The sequence below is a fragment of the Anopheles marshallii genome, chromosome 2 (genome assembly GCF_943734725.1).
Source record: "Anopheles marshallii chromosome 2, idAnoMarsDA_429_01, whole genome shotgun sequence".
Taxonomy (NCBI): Eukaryota; Metazoa; Arthropoda; class Insecta; order Diptera; family Culicidae; genus Anopheles; species Anopheles marshallii.
In genome coordinates, this window is record NC_071326.1 from 2,392,119 (window position 1) to 2,410,627 (window position 18,509).

General features: G+C 44.5%; 2 protein-coding genes across 2 annotated transcripts; one reads left to right on the forward strand and one right to left on the reverse strand.

The window, feature by feature from the left end:
* The first annotated feature begins 992 nt into the window (after positions 1 to 992).
* Positions 993 to 11,943, forward strand: LOC128709009 (uncharacterized). The gene is made up of 3 exons (XM_053803993.1): positions 993 to 1,368; positions 8,419 to 8,547; positions 11,834 to 11,943. The coding sequence occupies exons 1-3, from the start codon at positions 993 to 995 to the stop codon at positions 11,941 to 11,943; spliced, it is 615 nt and encodes a 204-aa protein (XP_053659968.1).
* A 3,858-nt stretch (positions 11,944 to 15,801) lies between these two features.
* Positions 15,802 to 17,907, reverse strand: LOC128719426 (zinc finger protein 70-like). Its single transcript, XM_053813051.1, has 4 exons — positions 17,745 to 17,907; positions 17,104 to 17,680; positions 16,103 to 17,043; positions 15,802 to 16,037 (listed from the first exon to the last, which is right to left on the reverse strand). Exons 1-4 carry the CDS (start codon positions 17,905 to 17,907, stop codon positions 15,802 to 15,804), a joined length of 1,917 nt encoding a protein of 638 aa, XP_053669026.1.
* Positions 17,908 to 18,509: the final 602 nt, after the last annotated feature.

The window sequence follows — 18,509 nt, forward strand, 5'->3', positions numbered from 1 at the left end:
TAAGCGGCTGTTTGGATGCCAGTAGCATGCTGTTGCGATGAGTTTCCTGTGAAATTTTGAAAAGACCGTAAAAGCGTTGCTTGATCGATGATGTTTGATTCACTTGCCATTTTAAACCGATATTTTAGTTTAATCTATAATATTCCTAGAGTAATCCCCACGTGCCCTTCTCTTCAATGCCGCCTTTAACAACTGCGAATGTGTTCATCACAGCGAAAACAAAACGGTCTCAGAAGAGCGAGTAGTGCAATGTACGAAAGGGATAGGTATAATATCTTACCAACAGCCGCCCAGTATGTGGAGACAGCCGATGTATAACGCAGTGGAACTGTTGTTTGCGGAGTAAAAATTGCTCCTTGGGTACTCCAAGTGGGGTTTGGCTGTTTCCCGAAAAGCAACAAACATTCATTCACGCTCAAGCTGCCTTCACGCAAAGTTGCGCAGTCCCGTGTGTCTCGTTGGCCCGGCGCTTCGCACACGTGCTCTCCCTTTTTCATTACCGGTTCCTGCGTACGTGCGATGCGTGCGTGTAGTTGTGTGTTTTCTAACTGCGCTGGCTCCGGTGTGGCGTGTTGCAAGCAAGTGTCCGTAATGTGAATGTTATCCTTTCTGCGACTCCGCGTAGCACAAAATGATTCGTTTAGTGAAGGGATGTAAGTGAGGAACAGGAGTGTACAGTGAACTGCTTATGCTGTTGCGATAAACGCGATAATGTAAATAAGGGTGATTTTTTTCCATCTGTTTCTGTTTTATGTGATACGGTTTCGCGTAAAATAGAAACACCACCGACAAAAACTCAATAAAATGCCGCTCGATTGTTTCGTCATCGAAAGGTAAAGCAAGTGTGTGAATTACTACGTTCAAACGAAATCCCTTCCCGGCAAACGCAAGAGCACGCGTGATAAAAAAGAAGGAAAGAACGCAGTCGCAACCAAATCCGTGACAAAAGCAGGAAATAAAAGCCAAGCACACCACATTGGCCTCCTGTTGCCATGGCGCGGTTCCAACCGCTTCCAATGTTGGTGGTAGTTTTCGCGGCTGGAGTGTTGACATCGGTTTGGGCCGCCCTGGCAACGAACGATGTGCATCTTCCGGAGGAACAGAACACGCGTCGCCATCATTCGTACCAGAAAGATGGCCAACCGCACGTAAAGGCATCGTATCCGGAGTCGGTCACCAGCAGCCCAACCTTTCAGTTTGAACACCAGCAATCGGAAAAGGACGCACGTCAGTTTGTGGCCTCGATGACCGATGCCGACATGGTTGTACCCAGCTGGTGCAAGGTGTGCAATGCCACAATGCTGCATTATTGCCGCACGTCACGTTTCATAAACGATCACTGTTGCTGTGAATATGCGCACACCAGAGGTAAGTTTGAGTAGCGTGAATCATCTTCGCCCGATAGTCGCTAGGACGATTCATGACGTCAGGTTGCGTTCGTACAAGTGGTCCCTAGGTGGGACCCGCGTCCTTTTTCAGTAGCGTGCAAAGTGAAGAGTGAAAGGTTAGGATTTAATTGCTAAATTAGCCGCGTTTTGTTGTTCCCAGCGCAAAGTTGTCCTATTTCTGCACAACGCATTCGAGTTGGAGTCATGATAAAAGAGGTCACGCTATATGTTTGCCATGGATGATGTCATAGGGCTGGCAGAGACAGAACCGTTTTCTGGCAAGGAAATCCTTACGTATGGCTTTAGAATGACAGCTTAATTCATTCATGATTGCAGCGTAATCAGTAATCAGATTATTTTTTTGTTTTGAAATCTGGAACCGATTACAGAAACTACAGTTTATTCCATTAAGCGGCAGCATTGCAATATGCATTACGTATTGTAACATTCGTACAAGCGTATTCCTATTAATTACAATAATTAATGGACTTTTAAGCTTACATTGTATAGTACAAACTTCCACAAATACCTTATCCAGTCGATTGAAATTAAGCACTATAGTGCTTTTTTGTTATTCAATCCATTATTTTTAGCGGAAAGCATCAAACATTTGGTGCCGTGACCAGGATCGTATCAGCTCTAAATAGGAAAAATCGTCTCCGTCTTCCGCAGTTCGCTTCCATTCGCGTTGTGTTGCTTCATCCAACATCTGTGGAAGAATCAGCGTTAAAAGTACACTCCACACACAAAGTTTCTGCAGCAGTTTATGAAGTAATCACCGACAAAATAACGCATAAAGTACACGGCAGTTCCAGCGTGCATTCCGCAGCATGACCTTGAACTGACGTCCACTTGCGTTGGCGTCCAGTTGCGTTTGCCGGTGCATTCGACAGGCGCAATGTTTCCGATTTAACAACTCAACACGGTGCGCTTTATATGATAAAAAGTGACCTGTTTGCCAGAAAAGCATTAAGCATCTTCTTTTCCTGCTACGGGAGAGATCACAGCATGCCATGGGCGCAATTTAAACGGTTCTAAAACGATCGCCTTTAGCGTAAACCTACTTCGTCATCTCGTGACAAGGTGCGTGTGTGCTACCAACATAACCTTGCCGCTGGAAAACGTACCCCGACCCACCAATTGCACCGTTTTTCCAACTGCATCTGGAAAATGATGCAGCAAATGGTCGGTAATTCTAAAATTGCACGGGAAACAAAAGGTTCGCCGATCGTACGGTGACAAATTGTTTGTGCGAGGTCCGGTAAAAGGGGCGATGTCCCTCCCTCTTGGATAGAATCATTCCCGTGTGCTGCCTCTTTTGGTGTCTCCTCCTGCTTCTACCCCTCGTGGCGCTGAGCCCGCACACATGATAATGATAACGAGACACTAACGCAATTGCATTTGGCATTGCAAAGCTGATTAGTTGCTGTATTCTCTTCGTTCCCGTGCCGGGTTCTGTTCCGAGGGAAGTTAACCACGTCATGGCTGAATGGAACGATGCAACGGCACGCGTCAGAATGCCGCATCTCTCTCGCGTCGGTCGCAACAGTGCTTTATAGCGTGATGTTAGATTGCCAGTTCGGAGCCTGTTGTTAATGCACACACCTTTCGGGGCGCTTTCTTTCCCAGTGTGTCCCATTGGTCAATCATTTCCGCAGTTCCACATGGTTGCCTGTGCTTTGCGTACCCTTCGAACGCTCAATCTTGAAGTCACCAAGGGAGTTCAGCAGAAAATATTTCTCGGACGGGAAGCAAAAAAAAGACGATTTGCATAACAATGCTGGTAAAGAAGCGCGCTGCGCTCGTTGTTCGGTTGGTTACATTTTGTGCGTCACCTTCAAGAAAAGCGACAGTTGAAGATCTTTGTAGATTTGTTTCCAACAGAGTCGCCAGTTTTAAGCAAGCAATGTGCCATCGGGACTTTATTAGATTTATACGCTTTGATGACTAATTCAAGCAGCCAATATGTAAGAATTGCATATTTCACCTTGAGTTCGGAGAGTCGCTCATTCGCTGTTGTGTTTTTACCAGATGAGCAAACCCCAAAGTTTGGAAAATGGATCAAAATGTTAACGATGCAACGGATGTTGTACCTATCCACGATGTATTTTCTTACACTGATGTTATCGGTATACCTTAGGTCAAGGATAGTCTAGAAATTCTGTTTCTTGTAAGGCATTGCAACTTTTAACGCGATGCTTGCACACATTTCTCAATTAGAGTACGACATCTGAGGTTTGACGATCATGTGTGCCGTATGTAAAAGTTTCTTTTCTGTGGATTTTCTCCATACTTGGTGCTTTGGTTTTATGCTTGGTGTGGATGATGATGATATTTTTATTTCTTGACCGAAGAACACCCTTATAATCTAAAACTATTAAACAAAACAACGTGTAGCTAGGTGGATGAGGGACATTTGCTTCTCTAACCTTGAAATTGCTCCCGGAGTTGCAAGTCGGAAATAAGTTTTTATTAAATACAATACGCTTATTCTGTATGCCTGGATATTGTAGTTCTTTGGTGTGTCGACAACATGGACAGAGGAGTCGTGGTAACGGATTGAAGGCGTAGATGCGTCAGCCAGAAAGGTTGGGATAATGTTTTGCCAAACGGCAGGACTCGGCCGATAGCATTGGTCCTATACATAGTAGAAATTGTCCTGATAATATCCACGTTAGAGATGCAATGTATTGTAGAGCCATCAACAACAACAAGGAATGGGTTCTTCCTGATGCCCGGACGGCAGCCAGGCAAACCTGGGTCTTGCCGCACAGTATTCACCAGTGGTTGATGATAATATTTGTTAAAACTTATATAAATGATTGATTTAACAAAAATTTACATAATTTAATTTTAGTAAGCCTATCTTAATCGCCGAAGGAATTGAGTTCCACAGGGGAATTGAAATTCGCACCTGACCGGCCATCTCTTTTTGGGGTTACGGTAATCATCCACTCCATAATAATAATTCTCTGATATTAACGATCCCACCGTACCATCTTTGTAACTGCACCTACATTCGCAACAAGTAATGCACAAAGTTACTAATATAGAGAATTCGCTGTGGAATGTAAATATTCATTCCAGATTACAGACTCGCACACACTCTTCTATCAATGTTATTTTAAAAATCATCCCCCAACCAATGTGCTTCCCATGTAACATCGACGAGATAGACAGGAATCCATCCTACTATCTACGTACGTGACCATGGGCCGGGTCTGATTCATAAATCTTGGAAGCAATCATGTCTTACTCCAAGCTGGCGAATCTTATCAAAATGTCAATAGCGAAGCAAAAAAAAAAATCCAATGTGTGGTCGGTTTCCCGAAGCCGGAAACGCATTCTTATCCTCAATCACCACACCGGCTTTATCAAAATCATGTTTGCCCATTAAACATTGCAATAGAACGCACACTACTGCGTGTCTGCGTCTACTTCGATGCTTCCTGTTTATTGGGTGCAAGGACACAAAGCAATTCTACATTCCGCTCGCATAATTTATGCGCCAGCACCCAAAAACAAAAAACAAGCGGACGGCACGTGTGTCTCGCCTGTGCTCACGCAAGAAGGTTGTTGAACTGCTGCAGCACGAACACAGCGTTGTCCAGGGTCCGCGCGGAACACCGCCTGCTAATGAGACCAGGGGAGAAATGTAGGTCTCGATCGGATCGGAGAACGGGAGGGGACAAGAAAGACACAGATGTTTGAATGAGGGATCCACGAATGGGTGTGCGTTTTGGTGCGGTTCTTTGTGCGTCGTAATACAATGTCTGGAGAAAAGGGCAAATAAGGACGGCGGTTTTGGGACATGTACCGTGGGGTTACGAAACGTAGAATGGGGACTGTCGGTTGAATCATCCCAGCTTGACGGTGTTGGTGTGCTTCTGTCGGCAAATTCGTGTGTCCTTAGGGGAGTTGCAGCGACCCAGGACTCGGTCGATCGTTCGCTTCGGGGGTTCGGTCGGATCTATCTTAAGAAAAACCCCATCCCTAGCTGCACACGACAGTGCAATGTGTTGGATGTCATTTTAATTAAGATTCCAGTAGAATCGTTCGATTAGCTGGTTCATTGAATTAGTGTGTCTTGCTGGTTTGTGTTCAAGGAATAGCGCAGGTTCGTTTGGTCCACTGCACAATGAACATGCACACACATGCGTTTGATGCCGACGTATAGTGACAGCAACGACGGGCAAGGCCCATCGGCATGAATTGTGCTTTAATCTAACGCTCGGCGCAGATTGATTATGACAGTTTAGAATCGGTTCGAACAATGCGCGCCATTCGCGAGGGAAGGTAGCGGGAAGGAAGGTGGTCCCACCGCCAAAGGTAAGACCGTTAACAGTTGATCAAGCTGTCACGGTACCGATGACGCGACGACAATCGCGCACATCTTCCGTTCCGGTGCTCTGCGACCCCACAATCATCTTGATGACAAGTACGAGCGCGCGTGCCCTTATTCTTGCGCCGGTTTCATGCGCGCACCCGCACAATTCAGAACCGTGCTGTGCCCTTCAGATGGCCGTTGTTTGATTCTTTCAAAATTTCACGATCAGTTGATCACGTCCTACCGGTAACCGATCGGTGCTGTCGCGGGTGCACTACCATTTTCTGGAGCTTTTACACCATTAGTTACGCCAAATTGCGCCGCCCCGGAACAGCGTGCTCGCTTGTGGACTGCTTGGCCCTCGAGCAGGGTGTGTATTGGTATGCAGAACACGCACCGTGCCATCGATTCGCGATTGCATTCGCGAGCATACTGTGCGGTTTGGTCGGACCCACGTCAATAAGGAACGGGAGAGTGGTACGTGGTTCCAAACAACAACAACAACACGCCTGACACGCGTAACCCAGTGTCCGAAAGCCGTGAGTCAGAAATACGAAGCCGAAGTAACTGGATGCTTTACCAACTGGTACCAGATGCCCTTCGTACGCGCTAGCGAGGTTGACCAGAGTAATCTGATATCGATTCTATCGGGTATTATCTAATTCTACCAACGGTGGAGAACCAATTTCCCCAGACCGCACAAGACACAAACTCGTGCATCGTCAGCACCGACCGTCAGTTAATCCGATGAGTTTACGCGGATGCGCAGCACAATTAATGAGAGATAATAATAATAACGATAGGGAGCGAGGGAGAGAAAAACAAAACAGCGCTCCGGCCTCCACCAAAATGGTGGCCACTTTTCCTCCACCCTCATTAGACATTCCGGGGTCGTTTCTTCGCGGGCAACAACGCAGCGATGTATAAATGCGGCACCGAAATCGGATACGATCGGTTTAGAAGTTGGCTTAGGTTAAGGCGCTCGGGTTGAGCGAAAGTAGCGCCAGTAGCGACGGTGTGGCGTTTAGTGGGAATTCGATAGTTATTGGGAGAAGGTGTGCTGCTAAACGGCGCGGCACGTTGGCCTTCTATCGGTATGTTCGATATGGTTCGATTTGTAATGAAATTTACAGTACGGTGAAGCATTTTATCGAATGTTTGTAGTTTGGAACTTAAACTCATATTATTTTGTAGCGAATTCATCTGTCGTTACCATGTAGAAATATTCTCCGTCGAGGATACAAGGGATTCTTATTGTAGTTCTTGTGCCATCGACAGATTGTTAGACACTTCAGGGCATTTCAGTTAGAGTCAGAGCACCTCTTATTTACTTCCTCTCTAAACCGTACACGATCGAACGCCGTCGTCAATCACTCCATTATCCCAGCCTTTCCGACCGCGGACCCCTCAACGCCTTCATTTCATGGTAAATGAAGGTGAACTGTCCATGTCCGGTGCCATTCTCATGACGTGATCAGCCCACCCGAGCCTCACCGAGTTTAATCCGCTATACGACAGTGACTTTGTCGTACATCTCGTAGTACCTCCACACATACGAGGCCACACATTTATTCTGCGAATCTTCCTCTTAAACGCGGCTAAGTGGGTTAGTTTTGGACAAAGCCCATGTCTCAGAGGCGTATGTGAGTATTGGAACTGTAAAGGTTCTATATAGACCCAGCTTCGTTCGTCGCGACAGGTGATTAGAGAAGTTTCCTCTGTTAATCTCCAACCCGAGCATCCGCTCCGTAGGAGAACCGTAAACCAATCATGTCTATGTCATTCACGTATGCCAGGATCTGGATTGATTTATAGAAGATGGTCTCCGAAGTTTCCACCTCCGCGTGGCCCCGGATGGCCCTCTCTAGCGCTACGTTGAAGAGTAGACAATCTCGCCTATCTCCTTGGTGCAGCCACTGGCTGGTAGCAAAGGACCCTGAGGTTTTCCATCCACCATCCACCGTTGGTCATTGTCATTCGTACTAGTCTGGTAAGTTTGGCCGGGATTCCAAAAAAGCGCATTGCGTCGTACAGTTTTCCCTGCCTTCGCTATCGTATGCGGCCTTGAAGTCGATGAAGAGATGGAAGAGGTGGAGTTGCTGCTCCGCCATCTTCTCCAAGATCTGCCGTATGGTTGAGAACCTCTGGAAAATCTCAGTGACTCCAATTTAAGTACTTCATTAATACCAAATTTTCTAGAACGTTCATAACACCGGTAATCGATAGAGGTTCCTGTAGCTTTCTAAAATTGTGGAATAGCATTGCAATAATTGTTGGTGAACGTGTTGAGAGGATATACGCACCATCTACATATCACATGGAGTTCCAGCCGAAAACGGACTTAATCTTGCCAATCGAAACAACGGTAACGTGTGCAATCCAAAGTTCATATTTTAATTCCGCCACCAAAGCAAACGATCTGGCGCAGAAACAAGATTCGATGCCAATTGTAAATTAAAGCATTTCGCTAAAGAAAACATACACCTCCCTAATCGAGACAGGCATGTAAATATGTACACTATTTTTTCGATTTGTTGTGAATGAGAAGATCCCTCAAGCTAATCGCGTGCGCTTCTGTTCTTGGCGCATTTCACACCTACACAATGTAGCAGTGGGGGAACGTGTGACTCATGTTAGCATCTACCTATTCGCTGTGATCGCTGCTATACTAACCACGGTACACGGTATTATCTTTCCTTCCAGAGCAACTGCCACAGATTCCCCACACCTGCCATCGTCAGTTGCAAGGAGACTGCGAGGTGAACGCCGGATCTTGCGGCAAGTATCGCGTGATCAAAGAGTGCTGCTGCGATCGGGAAACGAAGCAGGAGTGTAAGTGCGTTAGTTTTGTGTGCCCTGTGCCCATATCTCCATTACCTCTCGCGTTCCAAGCAGAAAGGGAAGTGTTTATTTAACCTTATAGGCAGATCGATAACGATCACCACCATCGCGCCATAACACGAATATTCGGGTGGGGGGGGGTTTTTTCGAATATGAACTTCACCCAGATTAACTGTGCTGGACGATCTTCTGCTCTTCGCTTATCGACCGACCACTAACACAAACCAGAAGCTGTCCCTCTTTAGCGCTTCAAAGCACAGCTCACGAACCCTGCTGTGAGGCGTTCGCATCACACCACACACACGACACTTAATAGACGCTCATAATCATTCGCCCATAATCAAGAGGATCTGCTGCTACCGCTGCCACTGTTGGATACTTTAATAGTTCCGGCATTGCACCCACAAACCTCAATACGTTTCGGGCCACGAGTAGGTCATTCGGATGCGGGTTGCATTATTGGGTGCTTCCAACTGCAAGACAGACGGCCAACTAATTCGCGGTGAGATGATGATTATTCGCATTATTGCGGGCCCAGCAATAAAAACTGATCATGATTTGCTACGTGAACGATGAGAGGGAAGATGTGGTGTAAATATTTACGCACATAAAAACTCTCCTGCAAACGTAGGGAGGCGTTGAATAGAATTAGCCTCTGCATTCTTGCTAATATTCTGCTTCCGAAAATGCAAATCGGTTGACGTGTAGCTCCGCTTGGGGTTGGACAGTTTCCACATTTCCTCTAGGTGATACGATCGGCCGCATGGGTTGAATTGGGAGGAGGATTTTACAACCCGAAAACGATGCGTATTGTTTACCGCACCAAATCGCTTCCCGAAACATACCAACTCTCGTTTGCCGAGTCTCGCAAGGGGAAGACACGCGCCGTGCCAGAAGTATTGGAATCTGACGGACATTTCTTTCCCTGCTTGCCCTGTATTCTTACACCCGCAACGGGGTTTTGGAAAGGAAATAGTTCCATTTTTACGACGCCACAAAAAACACAACATGCACACGACAGGCAAAATGCGTGTTTAGCAGCAACAGTTGGCAAAATATGCATGGAAGGGAGCAAACTTGACTTGGTTTTGGGCCAGTTGCTCGTTTAATTTATGATTGATTTTTGAACACACATTTGGGAAGCTACCACAATGCTGACTGTTGTGACAAGACAGAACAGTGCCAGTTGAGAAATTCATGATCGAACCAGCGGTGATCGTTGTCCGTAGAATTCGCGTTGAAAGTGTTCTACGCGTGCAACCTTGCAACCTGTAAAGACACGAGCATGATCGGAATTAAATTAGGTCGGATCGTGAAGAAGTATAAATCGCTCCGCGCTTCACTAGATCGCGCAGGTTGGCACGCGAGACGCGCATGGAGGAAAATATTTAAATCACCGTTTCCCATCTTTCGTCAGCTATCGAAAAGTGTGGAGCTGAAAAATGTTGCCCATCGCGAACACACTTCCAACAAGACGTTAATCATTATTTTCCATCTGAAAAATGTAACCTTCCTCACCGAGGGGAGAGTAGCGAGAACTCACACTCCGATTCAGAGTAGATTTGTGAACTGCCGACGGACTGGTTGGAAGGCTTTGGTTCCTCTTTTCCCCCGGTTTCCATCCAGCACGTTCAACATCAGTAACGTTTAACACCTTCATGTTTATTGGAGGACTTGGAACCCACCGAATGCGGTTCGATTGACTGACTGTGCATACCACGGAATGAATCTGTCGGGCGCTACCTACCGATAAACAAACACACACAGAACGGGCGCTTCTACTGGAAATAGATCATGTGACGACGACTCGATCTTCAAACGGATCAGACGAGGATGAGGACAACCGCGCTACGGTGGAGCGTTAGACACGCAAGTGCAGACCGTTTGTCACTTGGTCTGGTAAATATTGGCACCTTGCTACCAACGCCCTGCATGCACCGGAAACCATTGTGCCTGCTGATTGAAGTGGTGTTGATGTGCTTGTCGGTACAGATCGCAACATTTCACTGTTGACCTTCGACGTAGATAGCAGAGGTAGACGTTCCAGGACGTGGAACTGGGACTGGAAATAGATCAACCCCATTTTCTAATGGAAAAACATGATTGTATTATTAATAGATAGTTTGGTAATAACTTCAGTAGTGTTTGCAACTTAACATTCTAAGTATAAATTAGTCATAATGAAGTTGTCTTTCTAGACAATCTTAGTATATTCCGAGATCTCTGAGAGATCCGAAAAGAAAGAATCGATTATCAAATGGTTTGCCTTTCTCTTTCGTAATAAGGCTTTTCTATTTTACAGATACATATGTCTAGTGCGGAAGACTCTTTCCAAGCCTACGGCTGCTTATTGTAGGAGAATCACTTTAAGAATACGAGCTATCTCTTATCAGATTTCCGCTAACTCCAAAAACACACCAAAAAGTGTTGCAACACCGCAAAATGAACATCAATGCACAACTATGACTAGCACATTACGTTGGGAGAACATCATCTGCATGTTATGACTACAGACCACAGGGTTAACTACACATCTACCCCAACAAATCTCGTTTACGGATCCAATTCGAGCGGGACAGCATGTTTGTTGGTGCAATTTACACGCGTTGCTCATGCGTATATGACGATATTATGCGAATAGGATTGTAAAACAGTCTTATCACACATTCTCGCTTCATATCTGAATGCCATTAAAATGGTTTACAATTGCAGACGCCAAAAAGCCAAAAGAACAACTTTGACGCTTTAAGGCCTCCCACTCGCAACGAGTGACCAGCGTAAGCCATCTGTGTCAGTATTGGCGGTGATAATATTGTTGTTTCGCGACATGACATTCACGCGCTCTGACCGCAAGCAATGATTGCTGTGATCTACATTCTTCGTTAACCCTGGCGCATGGTTTCCTTCGATCAGAAATAATCCATTAGGAGTGTCAGCGTCATTTCGCCACCTAATGCGTTCCTCAAGGGCTGACGAATGCGGTTTAGGGTGTTATGTTTAGGAAATATCACCAGCAAATGGTTCGTATCAGTGTGGATAGAATTTCTAGGTAGTGCCAGACTACTCTCCATGTTGTTTGTACCGGTTCCCGGTGGAAGTATACTCAGTTTAAGAATACCCTCGAATGGCGTTAGCGGGCAATCTGTCTGGAGGTTATATTTCTCACCACCCTTTCTAGCTAAAATGTCATTCATTAATAACATGGCTTTAAACACGCAACAAAAGTGCCATCGTAGGCAATGTTCATATTCCATTTTCTACGTCCTTTTATTCGCAGATAAACAGAAATACTCATCCGGGTCCAATATTGGACCAACCAGGATTATGCTGCTTCTTGGGCTAGCCTGTGCCTTGATCCGTTCCGTTCTACTGCATCAGCTCAGTTAGTCAGTCAGCCATCAAGGCGGAAACCTCGTACTTAAGTGACCTTACATTCGTTGCCGCTGAATTTTGTCTCAATGTCAGAAATTTTTGCCTCTATAGTTTCAATTTTGTCTCTACGAAATCAATTTTTAATAGCGGGCAGAAACAAAAATTCATCACTTAGAGACAAACATTGATGCCTTAGAGGGAAAATTTCATGACTTCGAGCCAACATTTAGCGGTGATGAGTACCCGTTTGGATTCTGAATCTCTAGCGGATAATCCAACAGGAAAAAATCATCAAGCTCTCTCGCTCTGTCTAAGTAACATTCAAACCTGCCAAAGCGAGAAAGCATGTGGTTTTTTTCCAATTGGGTTATCAGTTAGAGATTTCGAATGCTGGTTTATATCAAAGTCTATATAACATACAGGATGATGCATGTAGAACAACTGGATACGACTTTCACTACGAAATAGGACTAACGATTGGAAACTCGGCTCGTGGAACCATACAATGGTGTAGGTATGCACCAATTTCAAAATGGCGAACTAGATCTGAGCTATGTGATGATCTGTCTCCTATACTGACTTTGGAATATTATTCTGGACCCCTTGTTCCGAATCTCTAACGGATAATTCTAACGGAAAAGTCAACAAGCGTTCTCGCTCTGCCTAACTAACGATCAAACCTGCCAGGGAACGAGAAAGCAGTTCGGGTTACCCATTACAGATTCGTAATAAGGGGATTTACCAGGGGACAATTCACTAGGAACAAAATTTTATCGAAAAAGGATAGGTCTTCAGCATTCAGCAGGATGTAACGTTTGCATTCCTTTCCGGTATCATAATGGGAAAATTGTATCTACATTCGTACCGCACTGTGGATAGCGATGGTGTAGAACACCATAAACGGCTATGAATGATGTGGTTATATTTGTTTGTTGGCTAGTGCATATGTAAGAATCATAGCAAAACTATGAAATCGCAATGGAGATGTATTTATTTTGAGACACACTACAATAATCGATAGCGTCCCCACCTACCATTTTAAGAGCAAAAACATGGGAATAGCAAATTAATAAAGTTGAGAAACAAACTAATAAACAAAGTATAGATTTTTAAATTTCGAAGCAAATGTGAAATAAAATTATGGAACATAAACGCTATGCATAGTTACTAGTTTTAATTACTGATAATAAAATGAATTATTTGTCTAGTTGCAGCTAAGGTGCATACCAAAGGGTTGACCTATAAATAAGAAAACACAAAACTTTACACGTAATTTTGATTCACAATAAACGATAATGATGACAAACGTTCCAGTAAAATGCTACAAAGCAAATGCACATTTCGACTACAAAAACGTGGTGGAAAAGCTGCCGTTGGATTTGAATTTTCATTGCGATGAATGTGGCTTATGAACCTCACATACAGATGGCGCTGTATCATGCACATTGGGAATGTAAAGCAGATTTTTTTTCGTTTATCAAGCTCTATAAAGATTAAAACAATTTACAAGTTATTTATACTGGTCAACCATATTAATAAATTATTTCAACAATGAAAAGCGTTCAATAAATTTGTATAATTCAATTTCTATGTTTTCTATTGGCTGTCCGTTCGTGTTCGTGTCAAAAAATAGCTCCCAAAACGTTGACAGCATCGCATTTGTTTACCATCGTATTGCGTCATTTGCGGAATTGTGTTGCGAGAATAATGAGAGTGTTCAGTTAAAATGATTTGTCTTTTCGTACGCGTTATTGCTGTTTATTGTATGCTGTTTGGAGTCCTGTGGCCGTCTGCTCTCGCAAACAGGCACGGCCAAGATTCCGAATGGATTAAACCCGGTGCGTTGGATCGATGGGGCCAGCAGCAGAAACTTCACGGGAAACCTAACGATGGATCGTGCGAAGTGCAAACGGAACCGCTACAATGTGATTGTCCGTCTACGCCGGAACCAACACCATCCACACCTTGCAGCGAAGATATCATCGAAGATCAACGTTTGGCGCTAATTTTCTATCAGAAGCTGATAAAGACACTGTTCGCACGTGAAGTTCTCCGTGCAGATCCAGATGCACCGGATCACCACTATGTGGATTTGTCACTACAAATATCTTCCCGACAGCTGGACAAACTACTGGACGACTCATGTTCCGCACGAGAGATCAACCTGATCGTGTCGGCAATATTGGGAGAGTCCACCAAAACGCGACGGAATTCGATTTTCCGCGAAAATCAATGCGAACGTTTGTACAACTTTCTGATGCAATGCTTCGAATCGAAAATCCTGCACAATCTACTGCCCCTGATATTGCTGATTGCTGTATGCTATACGGTGCGCTTAATTTCCCGCCTCACGCGAATACATCCGTTCCTAGTGTTCCTGCTGTCGATCTTTAGCATCACAGTGTGCAACACGTGGAAAGAGTGCAACGAGGAGTTGGCAAAGCAATCGTTACGAGCCATGGAAAGTACTCCCTCATTCTGGAGAGCCATGTTTTTGACGAAACTCGACGATTCACTACCAATTTGCGATCCTCTGCACGTGCTTGTGAAATCAACGGTTCAGGTCCAAGCGGTGTACTTTGAAAGCATTTTTAAAGAGCTGTTGAACGCATACGAGAAAAGTACCGCCAACGCGGGAATTGTCCAGTCGTTCATAATCGGATTGTTATTTCTTGGGTTTACTTACGTGGTGATTACATCGCTTCTAACGGTCGGTGTTAGCAGTGGATTCAAAATGTTCGGTAACTTGGTCACCGTAGGAATGCATTCATCCAGAAACTCGTCATCGATAGATAATCAATCGTCCAATAGCGGACAGCAACAACTGCCATCGGTAAACTTAAATTTTCACATAGGAGATAGCATCGCAAAAACCATTCCGCTCAATGAAATATTGCAGCAAGAGAACCAACGCATAGAGATTGTGCCGGAAGAAGCAACCGGGGCGATCGAGCAAGCTCCCAGCGAATCCGAGACGAATCCTGCCGAATCATTGACAGATTCAGAAAATGTGGAAGAATTTGTCGCCAAAAACCAAACAAAGAAAGAAATGATGTGATGTAATTGTTAGTGTGCGTTCAAAAAGGTCTAAAACAGTATAACGCTTATTAATGCGCATTTGTAAGTGAATGTACTTTAGTGATTAATGCCCTTTTTCTAATAACCCAGGATGCATGTACAGGCTGGGCAATCCAGTCCAATTGTGTGAAGCTTTCAGAAAGTTAGAAATGTAATAGTATTGTGTTCGTTTAGCATTAAAACAGTTTGAAATGCACTTTGCCTGTATGTTTTTTTTTCTCCATCTTTAACTTGTGTGGTTTGTTATAAAAATGCCAACTCCAGTTCCAGTTGGGTCTTGGCCAAACTTGTGTAATATAAATTAGAAACATATACGTCCTCTCCGGTTTTAATAAAGATAAAAAACAGTACAATATTTTGTTTGGTAAATTTTTAATTTGTCTCCTTTTTTTAGTTCAGTCAACGTTGTGGATTTTAGTTAAAAAAGAATGGAATTATCATCGATCTTAATCTGATTCGCGCGTACACACTCACACACAGACACACTGGATTGAATCGATATTGCCTCTCGAGGGCCACTTCTTTACCCTATCTAATCACTAGCCTATTATCTTAATTTGTAAGCGACTTTTATGTTGAATCTTTGTAAAGCGGGCTGAACTATAGGACTCAGGTTATAGATAAGAAAAAAGGGAATAAACAGCCAGTGGCGATCGGAATCAAAATAAATCTTCGGCAAGTCTTAATGTGTGGCAGGCTATGACCACGGAAGAAAGAAAAAAAAAATATATATATATATAAAACTCCCGCTAATAATTGCCCAATAACCGATGCCGGGACGCGGAGTGGATGCTATCATTCACCGATGGAAACCGGCACAGAGCTACTGTCCGGTGACATCCTGGAACTTCCACTAAGAAATGTTGTGCTATTAGTTAGGTGTATGAAATGAGGATTTATAAGCCGGAACTGTTGTTCTTCGCTGTTGCAAAAAGATGCCACTGCTGGCAAAATTGGCAGATGATTATCGTACAGCAAAGGCCCGGTGAACGTTTCCTTCTCGCAACTGGACAGTACGTTGCTGGGAAGTTCTAAAAAAAAAATGGGAAATTGTTATAGACGACTCCTGACAATAATCAGCCGGTAGTACACTTACCATGCTTAATGAGATCAGTAGACACGTCTGGGTGCTCGTTTGGGCTTCTAACACTAAAATCACAATCCACTTCCGGAGACAGTAAGCTGCTACTTCCCAAACGTTCCTGCTGTTCGTCTGGAACGATCGCGTTACATAGCTGCTCCAACGGTTCCGGAATGCTTAGCTTCGACTCGTCAGACGGTAAACACTGAAATATGTCCTCAATTTCGTCCGCAAGCGGCTGCAGAAGATCATCCTTACATACTAAGTTGAGATCGATGTTGGAACTTTCACTAAAGTAGGGTAGCGACTCATCCTTCAGCACATCCGGCAGAGGTACGATCGGCATTTTAACCGTCCGCTTTTTCGACCTTTCAAACCCAGCCGTTCCGGGTTCGGAAGGTTCCTTTTTGCGCACGCCTTCAGCGCCCTTTTTCTTCGTCATAAACTTTGGCACACTGTCCAACTTTTCGCCGGTACGATGGTCTACCTTGTGCCGGCGTCGGATGTGCTTGAGCCAGTTGGGAAAGTTGGTGAAATCGCGCGTACAATATTTGCACTTGAACGGGCGCAACCCGGAATGGATGTTGCTGTGTTGGCGCAGCTTAGAACTACTGAGAAACCCTTTGTTACACTCAGGGCAAACGAACGGACGCTCGTTATTGTGGACGGCCGAGTGCACCTTTAGGCAGCGCTCCGTTTTGTAACATTTGCCACACAGCTCACAGCGGTACGGTCGCTCTTCCGAATGATAGTTAAGGTGGCGTTGAAGGTGCGCCTTTTCACAGAATGCTTTATCACACTGGCCACACTGGAAGGGACGGTCGCCCAGGTGCGTTTTGTGGTGCTGAATGAGGTTAATTTTCTGCACAAACGTACGTCCACATTCGGGGCAGGAAAATTTTGGACTTTCCGAGTGTATCTTGCGATGGGAGTAAAGGCTTCCGGTAGAAAGAGATCTGAAAAAAAGACGTATTAATTCAGGAAAAAACAGCGGACGTATTGTTTACTCTACGTACTTTCCACAGTCCGGGCAGTCTACCAACTGTTTTGGGGTTCGATGCAGTTTCCTGGAGTGTTCCTTGAATTCAGCTTGCGTTGCAAAGATAGCATCACACCTTGGGCAGGGTATAGCTTGCAGCTTTACTTCACCATTTTTCGAACTGCGATCCTTCGAGGATCCAGAGCCGTTGTTGGGTTGATGGATGTTTTGGTGACGAGTGAGATCCGACTTTTGGTGAAACGTTTTAGAGCAATCTGGACAGCTAAACCGTTGGTTGGCGCTGTGCCGGTAGCAGTGCAGCTGATACGCCCTATACTGTTTGATGCGCTTGCCACACACCGCACACACATAAACCGGATCCTGCTCATAGGTTGTACGGTAGTGCAGCTCATACGCTGCTCTGGAAGTAAATGTTTGCTCACAGTTGCAACATTTGATGCTCACTTTACTTCCTTTCTTTCCTTGATGGTCCGTGTCGGAGTTTTGTCCAGGGCTACCATTTTCCAGTCCTTTACGCAGTGGCACACCGTTGATGTCGAAATACTTCGTGGGTGAAGGATTTTGAGGTTCCATTACCAACTTCAACTCGTTACCTAAAAGTTGTATATAATCACTTTCAATTAAACCAGCAACATACGATGGTGCATCAATACGTACCACTATTTTGTTCTTTTGGCTTACTGTTGCCATTGACGGTCACTTTTCCGCATTTTTCATCTGCTGCAGGACGCATTGAGACATCGGAGGACGAATCGTTTATTACCGGTAAGCACTTCATACTAGCTTCACGGTCCATCATGTGTTTACGCAATAAATGCATAGGATTTGCTTCTCCCAAATCAAAACAAACAAACCGGGAGATCGCCGGACGTCCAACACGCAATCAAAACATTCGGCCTTCGTACCAAACAGAAAGTGAGGTTAGGAAATCTTCGAGCGGAAAAACTTTAGCCCCGTTTAAAACGGGTTCCACTTGGCAGCAGCTACTGACCGATATATTTCTCATGTGACGGATAACTTTTTCTACAATAATTCGATAACATTTAGATGAATGCTTGGACAAGACACCGAAAAAATGCATTATTTTACGCACTGCACCAAAACAAACAATCACCAAGGGTAGCCATCTTTCTTTTCCCGTTTCCTCTTCTACTGCCTACCTGACATTTCCTCTTCTTCTTCTTTTTCACACGCACAGAGGTGGACAATGGAAATCACATTTTATGAAACTAATTTTCCTAAAACTGGACTAGACGTAAGTGTTGTCAATACAAAAATTAAAAAAAAAAACTTATTTCTGCGTTCTTGAAATTTATTGGAGTGCATTAAATCATCATTTCAAAAAATAAAAGTTAAAAACATCGAATAGCTTTAACGAAGAATCCAACCTTCCATATTTTAACGAAGAAGCAAATGTCAACG